The following is a 17,075-nucleotide window of genomic DNA, read 5'->3' on the forward strand; positions in this document are numbered from 1 at the left end:
GTACAACAGCGCCATCTAGTGGTATAAAATGACATTACATCATATTGTCATCAGTGTAGAGCAGTGATTTTGTCCAGTCCCTCTTTAGCTTGTTAATTACTTTAATTAAAAAAGTGACACTGTGACATAACACACAATTAACTGTACTAAATTACACGTAGGCCCACTAAAGTACCACAATGCAACTACCATAAGGAATACTATGAAAAATAAATCACTTAACTACAATACTAACATCTAACAGTCTGATATTAAACTGATAAACAGTACAATGACAGTATAATATAACTTTAAACACATTGTTAAATAGAAGATAGGTGAACATTTTACACCCTCACCACGTCATCATAAAAAAAACAACAACAACAACGTCACGTATCGAGGACGCGCTCGAGCCAACACCACGCGACAGGGACTTGACAAGATGGCGACCAGTTTAGAAACAGAGGAGTTACGGCCGTGAAGGAGAGGCTCGGTAATGCTGCTTTTATTTCCCACACATTCATTTGTAATAGACGTGTAACAGCGGAGCCGATGCGGCGTTTGTTGTCGATTGAACATAATCCAGCCGGGTTGTTTAAAGAGCCGTGCCGATGCGAGCCGACCTCCGGGACAACCCGTGAACTTGTTAGGATTATCGTAGCTAGCCCGGCAGGCTAATGCTAGTTAGCATGATAGGCTACCGTTAGCTAGGGCTCACTAATCTCTTTAATAAATACAAGACAAACAGCAGAGCTGACACACGTGACGCGTGTTGTGCACTGTTGTATTTCAACCTGTGTTATACATGTATTATGTTGGTATTGTTACAGTGGTTTATGTGCTCTTTTGTGTATGGTTTCAGTGTTTTGTAATCACTTCATAGCTGTATCAATTACACGCTATAGCGGTGGCTAGCTAACCTTAGCTTGGGAGAGGCAACGCTACTTTAAAAGTTGGGTTGTTTCGACACATGTTATTTTTGCTGTTATGTCGCACGGTTTGTCGAAAGGCCAGAGAGGCTGGTTGTGTTTCGTTCTGGCTCGTTTAACCCGGGTTAACATGCAGGCTAAATCCATGCAGTCCACAAGGACGAACCAGGCACAACGCGCGCTAAACTTACTGATAACTTCAGAAACTCTGGAACAAACCCTCCCAATGGTCTTCCACAATATTCACCCTCTACGAGTCAAACCTCGTGGGTGATTACTGTAACTCACAGGGTAGATAATCCTCCGCGCGGTACTCATGTGGACGTTGAAGTTTGCTGATTACAGTGACATCGAAGTGCCACGTTTATTCTGCACTTTTATAGCTCCTCGTGATGCCACCTGCAGAATCAACCGACATGATTGCATTCTCTGTGCTCAACAGGGTCTGCCAATTAATTAAATCACAACAGCTGCAGACACTTACAGCAGCACAATCCGATCAACATGTACTGGATAAATACGCCCCCTCCCACAAAATCACTGGTAACCAAACGCTCTGAGTCACACTTGTGTTAAATGTCATGCATTAGACACTAGAGCAGAAAGAAACAAGACATCTCTGAAGTTAGAAACCTAGTGTTTCCTTACACTCCCATCTTTCCTTCTCTCTCCTTTTCCCCCCCAGCAGTCACTTTTTCTTTCTCTGGTTTCCACTCTTTCATTTCCCCCAGCAAACGTAGTCCTGTACCCAGACAAAGGCTGCACCACTTTGCAAGCTCAGTCCCCCCTCTTTTGTTGAGTAATCTTACTTCTTTGACCTCAGTGGGGGGGCTGATAGGGCTCAGCCCACTCAAGGATCCCCACTTTCTCTGCTGAGGTGCACCAACCCCCCCAGGGATGTGAAAAGAAGCCAGAGGAGGCTGAGTGGAGACTGATTGTTGGGTTTTAGATTGAGTTTAGTTTAGTTTAGTTGTTATTTCTTCTGGAGCTTCTAGCTGTCCATCACATTAGAAAGTGTTGTGCCATCTGTTTTTTATTTCTTGGTTACTATCTCAGGATAAGCTCAAAGGTTTGTCATGTTGTTGGTGTCACATCCGGGTTCAACAGGTCATGTTAACTCGTGCACCTCTCTGAGTTTCAGTGGAAGTGCCTGGCAACACTCAGTGCAGTCATGTTTATCAACCGGTTATTTATCTGTGTTTCTGTTAGGAAAACCTAAAGCCTGCTCACCACCTGGCAGTTAACTGTGCGTAGCTATTGCCTCATAAAACAGAGTCATTGGGGGTTAGACTCTGAGATTTATTGTGTTTCCATGGAAAGAGCAGGATGTCATTATGATAGGAAACACACCAAATGTGTTTGGCTTTTAGCGGTAAATGTAGAACTTATAGATCTAACTCACTCTATGCGTCCTGACTGACCACATCTGTTCTCGCCCCTCTAGAAGCCACCATGCCCGGGGAGGGTCCCATTTCTCAGCACCAGTCATGGTGATATGAAGCCGGTGTGAAACATTGACACACACACACAGACTCACACACAGACGGTCAGTTATTGACTGACACGGCCGGCCAGCTCGGTAGGCGGGCGTGTGTAATGGACAGGTGTAAGCATGTGGGGCGGCTGCGGCTGGCCCCAGATCACTCCATCCTCAACCCCCAGAAGTGGCACTGTGTGGACTGCAACACCAGCGAGTCTATATGGGCCTGCCTGGGCTGCGCTCACGTGGCGTGTGGCCGCTACATCGAGGAGCACGCCCTGCAGCACTTCCAGCAGCAGCACCACCCGCTGGCTATGGAGGTTAATGAACTTTACGTGTTTTGCTACCTGTGTGACGACTACGTCCTGAATGACAACGCCACCGGAGACCTGAAGCTGCTGCGTAGCACGCTCAGCGCCATCCAGAGCCAGCGCTATGAGGTCACCACCCGCAGTGGACGCACCCTCCGCTCGGCGAGCACCGCCCCCGATGCCCTCATGCCATCCGGTGCCCGCGAGCTGCAGCTGAGGGACGAGGACAGGATGTTCACGGCGCTTTGGCACCGCCGCAGGGCGCTCATGGGACGTGTCTTCCGCCTCTGGTTTGCGCTGACAGAATGCGGAAAGAAGAGGGAGGAAGAAGAGAGGAAGAGGGAGGAGGAGGAGGAGCAGAAAAGGGAGTTGCGGGAGAGGAGGCGGGCTGTAAAGAGGCAGCTACAGGAGGAGTTGGAGAATGCCCCTCTCAGGAAGAGCCGCCGTTTACGCTGGAAGAGCAAGAGAGTGGCTGAAGCGGCGGTCACAACGCCGTCTCAGAGGACGCGCAACAAGACAAAACCCCCTGTGACCCCGCCTCTCACCCGCAGGCCAAGGACTCAGAGCCCTGCCACCGTTACCCCCAGGAGAAGTGGAAGAACGAAAAAGGTCCAACCAACTCCCAAACCCTGCACCCGTTCGTGCACCTCCAGATCTAGGCCCAAACCCCCCTCAGAGACCCCCTGTTCTGCCCAAACGCCTGTTCTCCGCAAGCAGACTACCAAACAGGGCGGCTCACCCTTCAAACGGCGTCCCACGGTCACTCCTGGAGTGACGGGCCTGAGGAATTTAGGCAACACCTGTTATATGAACTCCATCCTGCAGGTGCTGAGCCACCTTCATGTCTTCAGGGAGTGCTTCCTGCGCCTGGATCTGACCCAGGCACTGGAGCTACTGGCGTCCGCCGTCCACGGCCAACTGGCAGGGAAGGCCCCGTCCATGTCGCCCCTGATCCAAAGGAGGGGGTTCCAGGCCAGTTCGGGTTCTGGGGCCGGGCTGAGCGGCGGGGCGTCCCGGACCCGCAGCATGGAGCTGATACAACCCAAAGAGCCCAGCTCGAAGCACATCTCCCTCTGCCACGAGCTGCACACCTTGTTCCAGGTGATGTGGTCGGGCAAGTGGGCGCTGGTGTCGCCTTTCGCCATGCTCCACTCGGTGTGGCAGCTGATCCCGGCGTTCAGGGGCTACGCCCAGCAGGACGCTCAGGAGTTCCTGTGTGAGCTGCTGGACAAAGTGCAGCACGAGCTGGAGAGTACCGGCAAGCACACGACCACAGCGGGAGTCCCACAGAAACGGCTCATCAAGCAGGTGCTCAGTGTGGTCAACACCATCTTTCATGGGCAGCTCCTCAGCCAGGTACGACACACACACACATCCTATCACTTTACATCTTTAAATGGAGGTTAAGCTTCCAGCGCTGACAATCAGAGGAGCAAAACATCGGAGGAATAGTGCTTGTTTTCTAAATAAAAGCACTCACTTCTTGACGAAAAAAATCCCTTTTTTTATGTGCTTCCAGTGTGACCGTTAGACCTGGTTCAGCACTTTTAGAAACGGACAATATTTGGATGTATTTGATTTAAAGTTCAGCATCACTTTCAAGTGACTGATGGAGGAGAAACATGTAGAGAGTTAGTGTGAGGACAAGAGATTAGTGTCTACTTGTGGAGGCTGTGACACCTGCTCCTGCTGAATAGAGGGCTGTGTAGTGTTCAGGGGGCCTCGGCCCACTTTTATTTATTTAATATAGTTGATAAAGTATCAAGAGACAACAGCGCACAGGGTGGCCAGGACAGAAGGAACCATAATTAAAATAATATTATATTATGTCTTTGATCCCTCCCTCTCGTCTGCAGGTGACGTGTCTGGCCTGCGACCATCGCTCCAACACCGTGGAGCCTTTCTGGGATCTGTCTCTGGAGTTCCCCGAGCGGTACCACAGTAACAGCCGGGAGTCGGCCGCTCACGCCTCGTGCCATTTGACGGAAATGCTGGCCAAGTTCACGGAGACGGAGGCGCTGGAGGGAAACATCTACGCCTGCGAGCAGTGTAACTGTGAGTTTAGATCATGTAAACATAAACACCCATTTTATCTGTTAACTCTCTCTCTGTCTGTCTGAAAAATGTATCAAATAGTCATAAGAACTATTTACACATTTAGTAAAATAATAAATAAGTCCTACCGAGCCGATCCTTGCACACAAAGCTGAGGCGACGCTCGGTGGATTAACGTCAGTACTGCGCTCTGTCAACTCTCTTCTTCTTTGTTTTTGTTTGCAGCAGCTCGACGGCGGTCGTCCTCCAAACCGGTCCTCCTGACTGAAGCACAAAAACAGCTGATGGTCCACAAACTGCCTCAGGTCCTGAGGCTTCACCTCAAACGCTTCAGGTAGGATCCTGTCGCACCAGAGTCAGTCGGTCTCTGTAGCAACCTGTCAATCACCGTGTAGCCCCGCCCTAAAACATACCCTGCTTTATGGTCTGTTTGACTCTAAATGGACCATAATGTAGTAAATGAACATCATGCTGTATTGAAGAAGACTTGAAACTAGAGATTAAGAACATAAACTCATGTTTACAATGTTTACTGAGGTAATAAATCAAGAGAGAAGTAGAGTCATTTTCTCATACTCTTCTATACTACCAGAGGAGTCGCCCCCTGGTGGACAGTAGAGAGAATTCAGGTTTAACACATGAAGCATTGGCTTCACTTCTGTCCCTTAAACTACATTGCTTGCTGTCTTGCGATCGATCCTCAGGTGGTCCGGGCGGAACCACCGGGAGAAGATCGGAGTCCATGTGAGCTTCGACCAGCTCCTCGACGTGGAGCCCTACTGCTGCCGAGAGCCCAAAGTAGTGCCCTGCTCCAGCCCCAGCAGCGCCGCGGGCTCACCGCGCCCCAAGCACTTCCTGTACGACCTCTCCGCCGTGGTGATGCATCATGGGAAAGGCTTCGGCTCCGGCCACTACACCTCCTACTGCTACAACACAGAAGGAGGTGAGCGAAGAAGCAGGATTTGATTGGTGCGTCTCTTTTAAACTGTATATTTGTCTGATCACTGATTGGTTGTTGTTGTCCTGCAGGCTTCTGGGTTCACTGTAATGACTCTAAACTGAATGTGTGTTCGGTGGAGGAGGTCTGTCGTGCTCAGGCCTACATCCTCTTCTACACACAGCGAGTAACTCAGGACAAAGACCGGCCGCTATAGGACCACAATCCCCTTCATCCTCCTCCTCCTCAGCACAGCCCCCCCACCTATCGCTCTCTCTCTTTGGGCATTTTTATATCCTGGGAGGAAAAAGGTGTTTTTAAAAACCCAGTTCTGCTTTGTGAACTTTTTGTATACTTCTTGTACATGCTGTTTATATGTAGGTATTTTTTTAAAGAGAAAATGGTGACATTTGTGATTTGTGTACAGGTGTATTTTATAAAGAAAAAAAAAAGAAGAGTATCAGCCAAGATGTGTCTCAGTAGCAGCCAGCAGGTCCTACAGGTGCATTCACACACCTGCCTACCTGCGTCTGCTGGCTTGTTGATTGTAAATGTTTTGTTTTTGTTTAAATCAACTGAAAATGTCTCTCAGTCACTTTAGATAGTCGTCACAGAACTGGATGTAGGGTCGTCAAGTCATTCACTCACTAGAGACGGCCTCTCGGCGGCCAGAAATGCACTAATTTCTATAGAAACGGTTGTTAGCTTTTTGCTTTTAAAAAAATGGGGTTTATAGTTAAAGATTTGTACACAAGCAGAGCAGGACGTGTATTCTTCTCTCTGAAGTTCTCCTGGGTCTGTCAGACCTCAAGCCAAAGCCTCGGAGGAAGTATATGGAAAAACCTCTCAGCATTTCCAAAACGGTTCAACATTTGTGTTTGTTTTTAGAGAACCGTCGCCGAGCCAGACGCATACTAGTGTTCTAGTAAAGTGCCCTTTTGTCGAGAGTATATTTTTATAGCTCGTATCAATTCAGCAGGAGTGGAATCTGCACCCAGACCAGCATTTAGATCATGAATGTATTTTTATACGATCCTCGACTGTTTTTTAAAAGTTTTATACAACCGCTGATTGTTCGACACCACCAGCAGTTATGACTGTCCCATCACCGTTGAGTCGTGTTTGTGTACATGCTGCATTTTATCTCCTGTCCACATGTCTGCCGTGTACACAGACTGATATTTATCTCCATACTGGAGAGAAACTGTACAACATAAAAGGTATTCTCCACCTCAACCATGTTCCCTTCAAAGCACACTTCATATCCTGACACATTAACGGCATTTTGTTTTGGTTACTACTCTATGAATGTGTGTGTGTGTGTGTAAATGTATGGAAGTTATACTATGCAAATTGTTACCTCAATTTCATCTAGAGAAAATTACCTCAATAAATGAGAATATTTTTTCATTTTTCTACAAAAGATGCCGTGTCTTTGCTTGTCCGCAGTTTGTACAGTAAGTTACTCACGTCTGCTTCATTTACGCATCATGAACAGTCTCTACTCTACCATCAAGTATTTTATGATGTACTGGCTTCAGATCATGCCGAATAACTTAAGTGAATATGAAGTTTCTTTGTTCCTAGAACAGGTTAAAGTCGGATACACATCCTTACTTATATACAAAACTCAGATGTTACTTCATGTGCACCACGGTAATTAGGCGTGATCGGACGTATATACACACAACATAAAACACTGCGTATTATATACTTGCATGCAAGTACATAAAACACTGCGTAATATATACTTGCATGCAAGTACAATTTACAGTGTTTTGCTCGGATCATAACTCTGCCACACTTCTGATCTGTGAGCAAATTTCTTTAAAACTGCATCTTTAAAAAGTAAACTTCTCATGAGACCAGAAAGGTGGAGATTGAGGCACAAAAAGAAACGGACGGGTGAGAACGTTCCTGAATAAGAGGTGAGAACTATTGTGGAGGGGATGCAGGTATTCCTGTAAGTATTATAAGTAGAGCGCAGAATAGACTAGTCTGACAGTATTGTGTGATTTAGTAGGATACATGAAATCCCAGCTGAGTAACAGACGCTGACATCTGCAAATAAACCTTTTGGTTTTTCTGTATATTTGTCCAAACTCCCAACTAGGTCCCTAGTATTCTATACGTTGAGGGAATATGTGATAGAAACTCTTAAAAGATGCGTAATTGAGAAACTAAAAAGCTTAAATTACAATGAATATATTAGTTGCACCCTCTGAACCTTTAAAGTAACTTATGAAGTTAAACTACTTACTTTAGCGATGATAGTTTAAGTCTAAATCTGCAATGACACAAAATGTTAGGATGTGGTTAAGAGAGAGCTTTGTTTCTGACTTTAAACAGGTAACTAATGGTTAAAGCTCTAGATTAATCGCACACGACAGACCCAGAATGCGCAAAATCATTTTAATCAACTCTTTTTTTTTTTCTTCTTCTTCTTCTTCTTACAAAAACATTTTCAGGGAGTTCAAAATGAAGCCTTTTTGTTAAACTGGGGAATAAACAGTGGCCGCCACGATTTCAAAGATATTTTACAAATATCAAAGAAACGATGAATAGGAGGAGCCAGAGTGCAGAGGCTTTGAGCATTAAATGTTAGTTGTCTGAGATTTGGCCATGCAGAGGCTGAACCACCTCTTAGACCCGTCAGTAGGAGTTGTGCTGAATTTAACTGGAGCACTAAAGTACTGGAGGGTCAGAGTGGAGCCATAGAAAAATCAAAAAAGGGAGGTATGAGGGCATGTCCCTCGCTCACCGGCTCTTTGAATACTTGGGGGGGTGCACTAGATTCAGCAGCAGCTTAAATAAACATTTTATTGTTTCTGTAAAATGACTTCCTCCGGCAGAAACCTGTTGGCTTGTTTACAATTTCTGTAGCTGTAGTGGATGACAAAGAACTTGGAGAGCCGGTCCCTTCTTCCGTGCAGGCTGCGAGTGGTGCATTGTGGGTAGAGTACAGCAGTATTTGGCATCCCTCAAAAAGCCGCTCTGAGGCGACAGCATCCCGTTTAAGAAGCTCTTTTTTTGGGGGGGTCTGGAGGTGCTGTGTGGTGGAGGTGACGGTGGGTGTGCGGTTGTTTTTAAGGGGTTGGTTTGGAGCATCAGTAGTCGTCTCCTCGGCTCACCACCTCCTTGCAGGTGGGTCTGAGCAGGATGGTGTGCTCGAACTGAGCGGTGTAGCAGCCCTTGGTGTCGCAGAGCGGAGGGTAGGGGTCCACGATGCCCAGGTCGCACAGGTTCTTCAGGGCCATCAGGTACTTGCTTTCACCCAGGCGGTCCAGCCAGCGGCGGCAGAACGCCAGCGTACCGAAGTTCTCGTTGATAACGTTCAGCAGGTGCTTCGCTCGGGGAAGCCTGGAGGGGAAAAGAAGGGAAGCAAACACCAGATATTGTACAAGGATATTGTTGTTTTTTCTCATATTTGCATTCAAATCTAAATGGGTTTCAGTACAGGAATGAATCATGCAGACAAACTTACCTGATGGGGACATGGCCGACGTCAAAGTTCTTCATGTAGTGAGAGCACTCCATGTCGTCGTGGACCATTCCTTTACCTGTGCTGCCAAAGGTCTCGATGGCGTAAACTTCTCCCTCCTGCAGGTGAAAACAATCAGTCAGTGCCGGGACGACTGCTCAATCGGAAAAAGCTATTTAGCTACATTTCTAACATTTCAGGCTTTACATGCAGATACAGAAATCATAAAAAATCCAAGGCATAATATTCCTAGGAAGAATGGAGAACAGGTCCGATCCATCGGGATTATTTGCCTCCGAGTTCATTGATTCCTTTTATCGATGCCGCCATGTTTTTCAGAGAGTTGCAAAAAAAACGTTTGCGTCACAGTTTCATAAATAACCTAAATTATTTTTACACTTCTCAACAGGTGTGGATGGTCACTCGGTGTGGGAGGATCTCCTCGTGGGACCTCCTCTGGTCCGTAGCGGGGCGCATTTCCTCTGTGGCCGGTTCTAGGTCCGCTTGGAAACGCCCGGGGTGAAGGTGCATCTTCCCCCCTCACCTCACCTGGACCTCCACTTATCCGTGTTTATACTGGCGCCAGACACAGATGGCGAGCTACAAGCACGCACAAAGGTGTTGGTGCTCTACGCCATAAACCAAACAGTGAGTGATTGAGGCCCCTGCTCCTTATATTTAAACATGCTTCATTGTTAACTGATGAGCAGAATAGATAACGGTATCAGCAGAACCTTTTAATTCCTACCCCTGTATGTACCGAGAGATACAGTGAGAATGATGACGGTCATAATACACTCACCTCCATTCTCGTTGCTTCTCCTCCTTTAACGATGGGCACAGTCTTGCCGGCGTGTATTCTGTACTGACCGATTGAATGACCGTTCAGGTTTCGGATCGGCTTCACTGGAACGGAAGAAAAAAAGTTCATAAATAAACAGGCAACAAGGTATTTTGATGCATTACTACGTCAATGAATTAACATCGAGGAGTGAAACTATTGTGCTGCTGCGATTGACTGACAAACAGTTTGTGATGTGGAGGTCTCTCCGTTGCAGTAGGAAGAACCTACCTTGGTATGTTTTGCCATCAAGCTCGACCTCGTAGGACTCCATCACTTCTTGAATCGCCTCTCCGACGTCACAAAGACGCACGTCAATGCCGGCATTCTGCAACAAACAAACAGGAAGTGATGAGCTTCAGGCGGCGCACAGATACAAACGCATCAGAGTGGAGCGTGTCCGTGTGAGTCAGACCTTGATGCCAGTATTGGTGGCGTCTTTCACGGCCTCCAGCAGCTTGTCATACTTTGGATTAAATGTGACAGTGAAGGCACAGTCAATGATTCTCCCTGCAAACAGACACCGAGCAGAAAGCAGAGCATCTTTCAGTCCATGAGGTACAAGCACAGTTTGTTTCTCCTCAATCGTACTCCACAACAGACATGTTTGATGTCTCTCTGGTTATTCGTTTCCATAAAGGTGCAGGACTTAAATATTGAAAAGCAAGACTACTGAAGCTGCTTCAGATGTCTCGACTCAATCATTCTGCTCTTACAACAACGATCGAACCTGTTTGGAACATTATTGCTGACTCAAACCGTTCAGTGTAATGAATTAACTATCAGAGTCAAGTTCCACGAGCCTGACGGTGTAATGAAAGTAAGCCATTAGCTGCATCGCGGCACTTAATTCCTGCGGTACCGTTAATGTGCGTGCCGAAGTCGATCTTGCAGACGTCGTCGTACTGGAGGACGGTGGTGTCTCCGGCGTTGGGAGTGTAGTGGGCAGCACAGTGGTTGAGGGAGCAGCCGGTGGGGAAGGCCAGACCGGCGTTCAGACGGTCCTCCTTTATCAGCTTACGAGAGCAGTCCTCCAACCGCTCACTGAGAGGAGGGGCCAGAGATGAACAGAGAATAAAACAGTATTCTTAACGAGACGTTAGCAAATTCCTATCATTCCTTTTCTTACTTAAATTTGGGGACTTTCACTAATAATAAACACAGATGAAGTGGATCGCAGATATTAATGCAGCCTCACCAGATCTCAATCATGGTCATGCCGGGTTTCATGAAGCCGCGGACATGCTGGCGGACTTGTCTGTGCGCCTCGGCTGCCTGTCTGAAGTCGTTCCAGACCTCCTCGTTGGCTTTATCCAGCACCCGCTTCTCTTCGTGGGTCGTACGCCACGCCGCACTGCGACTGGGGGAAACAACACGTTTAGATTTTTGGGCCTCGAGGCAAACGGCGTCACTGGAGGTGGAGCAATTCTGGACCATCTGAAGTGAAAGTAAACATGTTTAAGTCCCAGTGAAGTGTGGAATACAAGGTTTTTTTAAGAAGCAATAATATTATATTTTGACATAAAAATGAGAAATAATTGTCTTTGTGTAATCTCCTGTACTTAAATTGTTAAATAGGTGCACAATATGACTGGGGATGTGTTCTCAAAAGGGTTAAAAAGGCAATTTTGATTTAATCTCAACTTTAACTCTGAAGGCAGTAACTGGTTTTACAAGATAACAAGCTGCACCACCCTCGACTCGTCTGGTCAGCTGACCCGGCTCAATAGGTTCATCTGCACAGAAGCTCACAGTGTAGAGCTGTAGACGGCTCCAAGACCATCACAATCATTTTATAAACACGACTTTTGAGAACAGTTCAGTGCCAATATTAAAAACACACACTGAGGAGTAACATTTAAGTGCTCGAGCACTTAATGTTTAATTTAAAATTGAATCAATGACATTTGAAGAACTGCAGGCAGGATACTAACAACAAACAGTTTCTTTTATACTATGACCTAAAGATACTAGCCTAAATATGAGTATGGTGTAGTTGTGTGCGTGTGCTCCTCTTACCCGTCCTGTAAGGTCGGGTATTCACACTCCTGTCCGATGGGGAATACTCCACTTGGGTATAAGTCACAGATGGGAACAGACGGGATCTCAGTCTGAGATTTGGCTGGAAGAAAAAAAGAAAACACTCTATCAACGACAAAGACGATGCAGTTAAACTTCAACCAGGGACAGTTATTGCTCTTTATGACCGATGATATAAAACATTCAGGGATACTCTTCACAGCATTCACAAAATAATATGAGATCAACTCACGTCCTTTCTTCTTCTTTTTCTTCTTCTTCTTTTTCCCTGCCGAGTTTTCTCCATCGTCTCCATCTGTGCGAGTGAAAACACTGAAGTTACATCAGCCATCAAGAAGACAGAAGAGTTATTTATGGTGTTAGACAATCACCTTCCTCGCCGTCCTCCTCTTTCTCTTTGTCTTCTATCGCTTGCTTTTCCAGCTGTTTGGCCACTTCGGCCACTCCGTCGGCCTCCGCCTCAGCGCCTGCAGCAACGACAACATAATCAACGACAAGCACACAATAACAGTCCGATACGCAACCAACTAGCAGAGGTTAAATAAGCTCAAAGCTGTAGCTGTTCTAACTAGGGATGCTAAGAGGGTTGAGTCAACATCAGCAAATATACAGCTGAGTCAGCTGCAAAAAGTGAAGTCCATATAATTACGTGACACTATTCTGCACAAACACCTCTTATCTCTAAGGATGTAGCACTCACTTCCTAAAAGTCTAACATTTTTTACTCTTTATTCACAAATAGATATTCAAAAGTTGTAATAATTCAACAAAAATAAGGAGAGCGTGTGTATGTGTACAGGGATCATGGATTCATAATGTTAACACGTGGTTGATGTATTAAAATAAATCTTATGGGTTTTTCTTTACTTGCATAACAATTCTGGCAATTACGAAACAGGAAAACTTGGCTGAGGGTTAAGGAGGACAGTTATATCAGCACACTCTTTGTGTTTCCTCCCAAAATAAACAGTGTGTTACTTTAAATGTGGGCCGTGTTAAATGTCACTGTTCCTACATGAGGCTGCGACAGAAGCCTGGCGTGTTTTATAAGGCCTGACAGGCGCCACAGAAACACTACCCACACCGCCCTCTCAACCCGCATGGCTAATGAGGAGCGAGGTCAAGTTAGACACGTTTCAGCACAACCTTTCCGGTGGGATTTTCAGAATAAACACCAGCGAGAGTAGATGTGTATGAAGTGATAAAACATAATACAAGATATGCAAACGTGAGACATTGACAATCACACCAACATGATTGCTAATTAATAAAATAATTTTTAACAAGTGTCACTTGCAGTCATAAGGCGGAAGTTGTAACAATTATGTGCTGATTATTAGTGTTATGTTAAAAACATTACACAAACATAAATACAAAATATTGTTAACAAAATGTTACCTTACAAATTTGTATATTTCATCTGAAGGATAAATAACAATTTAAAGGTCTTTACAAAATATATTCTGGTTAATAAATTGTTTAATAACCCAGTAAAAAAAAACTTCCCACAAGCGACGACTTGGCTACCTTTATTTTGAAGGCCATCTCCCATTATTTCCGGGTTCGTCACAGCTAAGTGCGGCTAACTAGCTATAAAAAGAAACATTAGCTCTGCTAGCCTGTTAGCAAGAAACTGGTCGAACCAGCCTCACCTGTCGTTGCTGACTTGTTCTTCTTCTTCTTTTTCTTCTTCTTCTTCGCTGTCTCCACCACGGGGTCGGCCTCTTCTCTGTTCTCCGCCTCCCCGTTCTGCTCCCGGTCCGGGACTGGTATCTGGTCCGGTATCTGGTCCGCTACCTGCTCCGAAACTACGTCCGTAACCACGTCCGCCATGATCGCGGGCGCTGCTGGAAAAGGAAGCGCGAGGGACAGTGGGAGTGCTCTGTTTGTTGCTGCCTTCAGGGACCCTCGTTAATTATATGATTGGTCAATAATATTCTTCATCGTCTATTCATTTTATATAACGATGTTTATTGGTAGTATTATTACTAGTGTATTAAAAGGTTACGTAAAGAACGCGCCTCATGAAAGCAAGATACTTCATATTTAGTTCATTTTTGGTACAGGTATGTTACATTTTTAAATCCTACCAAAACACTTGATAGCATTCCTAACTGGGCTTCTGAACGTATATAGAAAAACAATCGGAGCTAAATGTGAGCACTTGAAGGCAGCACAAAGTAAAACATGCCGAATCAGCTGAAGAGGAGCTCGTGCACGGAGGAGTGTGGTATAAGTAAACTAATAAAATGAACTGAATACAATATTATTAATATCATGTAAATATCAGAAGTGTAACATTAACTAGGGTTTAAAAATAATAAATTAATTAAATATGTGATGTTAGAGCAAAATAAATAAAACAAACGTCTAACAAAATACATGAACAATTCTTTAAATATAGCTCATTTTAACACAGTATTCTGCAGCAAAAACACCCGGACTGCGGTCGAAAAGTCCCAAAAAGTACCTCCTAAAGTCTATTCCTAGCCACTTTTCCTTGACCTCTGTGGAAAACATCATGGTTTCGAGGAAAGATGTGATGCATGTTATATACATAACATGTATCACGAGCTATTTATATAACATGCATGCAAATGCCTCCAGTTGTGTTAAATTGAGGTTTTCTGATCTCCATCGTGTGTTTCAATGATATTGCTTTGGGGAGGACAAACCAAACCCCATTCAGACCCTCAGGAGGACTCCTGGAATAACATCTTGGCTTTTCTGCAGCACCATCTGTACTCCAGAGACTCTTGAAGAAAAGATGTTAACGCGTACGACAGCACGTATCGCCCAATCAGTGCAGGAAAACAAGGCGTTGTGTGACGAGATCATGTTTTGGGTCATTCTACAAAAACGGTGGAAGTGCTGTCGCTTACTTTTGCAGACAGTAAATTCCTTTAAGTTAACTTAATAATCACATAAATTATACATATTCAATAATTAAAGACTGTCCTTGCAATGATAAAACTAATTGTATTCATCTAATTTACAATGTTTAATTTTGGCAATGTTTTTAAAATCCTAAGTTCTAGGAATTGTCTTGTCACTTTTATCATACATGGAAGTGGAGCCTTTACTTTTTATTCAAAACCTTTTTTTTCATGAATTAAATCTCATTCATATTGACATTGAACATTACATATATTAAATAGAACATTGACATTTAAAAAAACAACATTGAAATAGCTCATTATTATTACCAATATCAAATAAATACCAGTCACACAGAATTACGTCATTGGTGTTAATGCTACACAAACCACTCTTATTTTGAAATACTACACTGACCATTTGAGGTTCCTCCTGGATCGAGAGGTCCTTGGAGGAAGTGCAGTGGGCAAAGGCATTTGATAAGTCAGATGTCTTACCTCATTTGTTTAAAATATGATATATGTGAGAATTTTGAGCGAAGCTTTTAAGTCTGTCATTTGTGTTACTCATGTATTGGCCGCAGGCGTAAGAAACTGAACATTATAACTGGTTATATTGAACAGTTTAATGATTTTGATTTGCCTGAAAACATGGTCTGACACATGACAGCCATTTGTTAAAATTGTAGGTTTTTCTCTATATTGTCATTGGAGTTACTCCTCCTGGTAACACCAGTGACATTCCTGTGTAAAAAAGCTGCAAAAAGACATGAAAAATAAAAATACATTAAGCTCAATGTTTTGTGGAATCATTAAGTTTAGATGTTAGTTGATGTTATACAATAAGTTTTTTGTTTTTAAGGAGAAATACATTTCAGCAGATCTGTACTGTCTAGATTCCACCGTTTCTGTAGAATGACCCTTTTATTAAATTAACACTATCACATGTTCACAGGTGACCGTGTGTCTTTTCTTCTGATGGATGAATCAAATTAAAATGAAAGAAATGCATGCTGGTCTCAGATAGCATTCGTAGCTTTACCTACGATAATGTGCCGTTATTTGTATACATATATCCCCAAAAACTATTTTGTGTGACTTAAACCACTGAAAGGCTGCTGACATTGTTCACTTTGTAATTGTTGATGAAATACTGACATTGACGCTGGGTTGGTGAAGGGTTTCATCATTGGCAAACTTTGCTTTTTAATCTGACTTTTTACTCGTGCGTTAGTCCTCGCCGTCCTGAATATGGAGCAGAAAAGTGAGGCAGCAGCACAAACCTAAACTCCTCTCTGAAGTGGGATCGGAGGTGCTGGGCCAGCTGGTTGTTGTACTGCAGACAGGCCAGCAGGAGGCGACAGCGCTGGAACAACACAACAGACTGAAAGGACTCCTGCTGCAGGTCCGACAGAAGGTCCGTTGCTAGCAAGGGCGTAGGTTTGGTCTCAGCATTGGTAGGGACACTGCCAGCCCCCCCCTCACTTTTCTCAAATAAAGAATATCCGAGTCACTCCCAAATCCTAATTCTTAAAGGGACCGCACACAATGGATGAAGAATGGACCTGACAGTGTCAACTTTATATCGTTAAGTATGACGATAGGCTATTGGATCGTAATTTGAAGGGGGAGAAAACATACAAACCAGAACACACGCACATATGTAGCATGTTAGAGTTATAAATAACTTGTCCATGTGAGAAACAATAGTTTAATTTAATGACATCACCAAAATAAAAATATATATTTTTTTTTTTTCTTTTTTTTTTAAAGCCAATAATGCCAAATTATTTGGGGGGGCTGAAGAACATTTGAGGGGGGCTTCAGCCCCCCTAAAATAGGCCTAACGACGCTCCTGGTTGATATTATGTTGAACAGGCAAACTTTATTAAAATATATTAACATTTGTGTAACTTGGAACTGATTTAAACATAATAACAGTAACAAAACCTTAGTTTAAATACAAAACAGTATTCTGCACCAAATAAATAATAATAATAATAAATAATTAAATAAATGAATAAAAAACGTTCTGCTAAAATGCCAATATACAGTAACAGTATTCTATATCCAAAATATATATAAAAAAACTTTTCCCAGTTGTGCAGCCAAAAAAAGACCAAAAAAATAAATCTATTCTGCA

At 44.1% G+C, this 17,075-nt stretch overlaps 2 protein-coding genes across 3 annotated transcripts; one reads left to right on the forward strand and one right to left on the reverse strand.

The window, feature by feature from the left end:
• The first annotated feature begins 389 nt into the window (after positions 1 to 389).
• Positions 390 to 8,185, forward strand: usp44 (ubiquitin specific peptidase 44). 2 transcript variants are annotated; one of them, XM_031859127.1, is made up of 6 exons: positions 390 to 475; positions 2,356 to 4,058; positions 4,559 to 4,757; positions 4,983 to 5,091; positions 5,462 to 5,700; positions 5,787 to 8,185. In XM_031859127.1, exons 2-6 carry the CDS (start codon positions 2,508 to 2,510, stop codon positions 5,909 to 5,911), a joined length of 2,223 nt encoding a protein of 740 aa, XP_031714987.1. In that variant the 5' UTR covers positions 390 to 475; positions 2,356 to 2,507; the 3' UTR covers positions 5,912 to 8,185. The 2 variants fall into 2 exon arrangements, with proteins under 2 accessions (XP_031714987.1, XP_031714988.1); XM_031859128.1 differs by lacking the exon at positions 390 to 475 and having other exon boundaries at positions 486 to 4,058.
• Positions 8,093 to 13,891, reverse strand: metap2a (methionyl aminopeptidase 2a). The gene is made up of 11 exons (XM_031859129.1): positions 13,709 to 13,891; positions 12,428 to 12,523; positions 12,289 to 12,351; positions 12,036 to 12,138; positions 11,215 to 11,376; positions 10,879 to 11,060; positions 10,432 to 10,526; positions 10,248 to 10,344; positions 9,978 to 10,081; positions 9,179 to 9,294; positions 8,093 to 9,054 (listed from the first exon to the last, which is right to left on the reverse strand). Exons 1-11 carry the CDS (start codon positions 13,887 to 13,889, stop codon positions 8,802 to 8,804), a joined length of 1,452 nt encoding a protein of 483 aa, XP_031714989.1. The 5' UTR covers positions 13,890 to 13,891; the 3' UTR covers positions 8,093 to 8,801.
• Positions 13,892 to 17,075: the final 3,184 nt, after the last annotated feature.

Source organism: Anarrhichthys ocellatus, unplaced genomic scaffold, assembly GCF_004355925.1.
Source record: "Anarrhichthys ocellatus isolate YVR2014 unplaced genomic scaffold, GSC_Weel_1.0 scaffold21, whole genome shotgun sequence".
Taxonomy (NCBI): domain Eukaryota; kingdom Metazoa; phylum Chordata; class Actinopteri; order Perciformes; family Anarhichadidae; genus Anarrhichthys; species Anarrhichthys ocellatus.

Coding starts and splice junctions, on each gene's coding strand:
- usp44 (XM_031859127.1), top strand. CDS start 2,508: ATGGACAGGTGTAAGCATGTGGGGCGGCTGCGGCTGGCCCCAGATCAC. Junction 4,758..4,982: donor CGCCTGCGAGCAGTGTAACT/GTGAGTTTAGAT, acceptor TTTTGTTTGCAG/CAGCTCGACGGCGGTCGTCC. Junction 5,701..5,786: donor CTGCTACAACACAGAAGGAG/GTGAGCGAAGAA, acceptor GTTGTCCTGCAG/GCTTCTGGGTTCACTGTAAT.
- metap2a (XM_031859129.1), bottom strand. CDS start 13,889: ATGGCGGACGTGGTTACGGACGTAGTTTCGGAGCAGGTAGCGGACCAG. Junction 11,377..12,035: donor TACCCGACCTTACAGGACGG/GTAAGAGGAGCA, acceptor TGTTTCCCCCAG/TCGCAGTGCGGCGTGGCGTA. Junction 9,295..9,977: donor GAGAAGCAACGAGAATGGAG/GTGAGTGTATTA, acceptor TTTCACCTGCAG/GAGGGAGAAGTTTACGCCAT.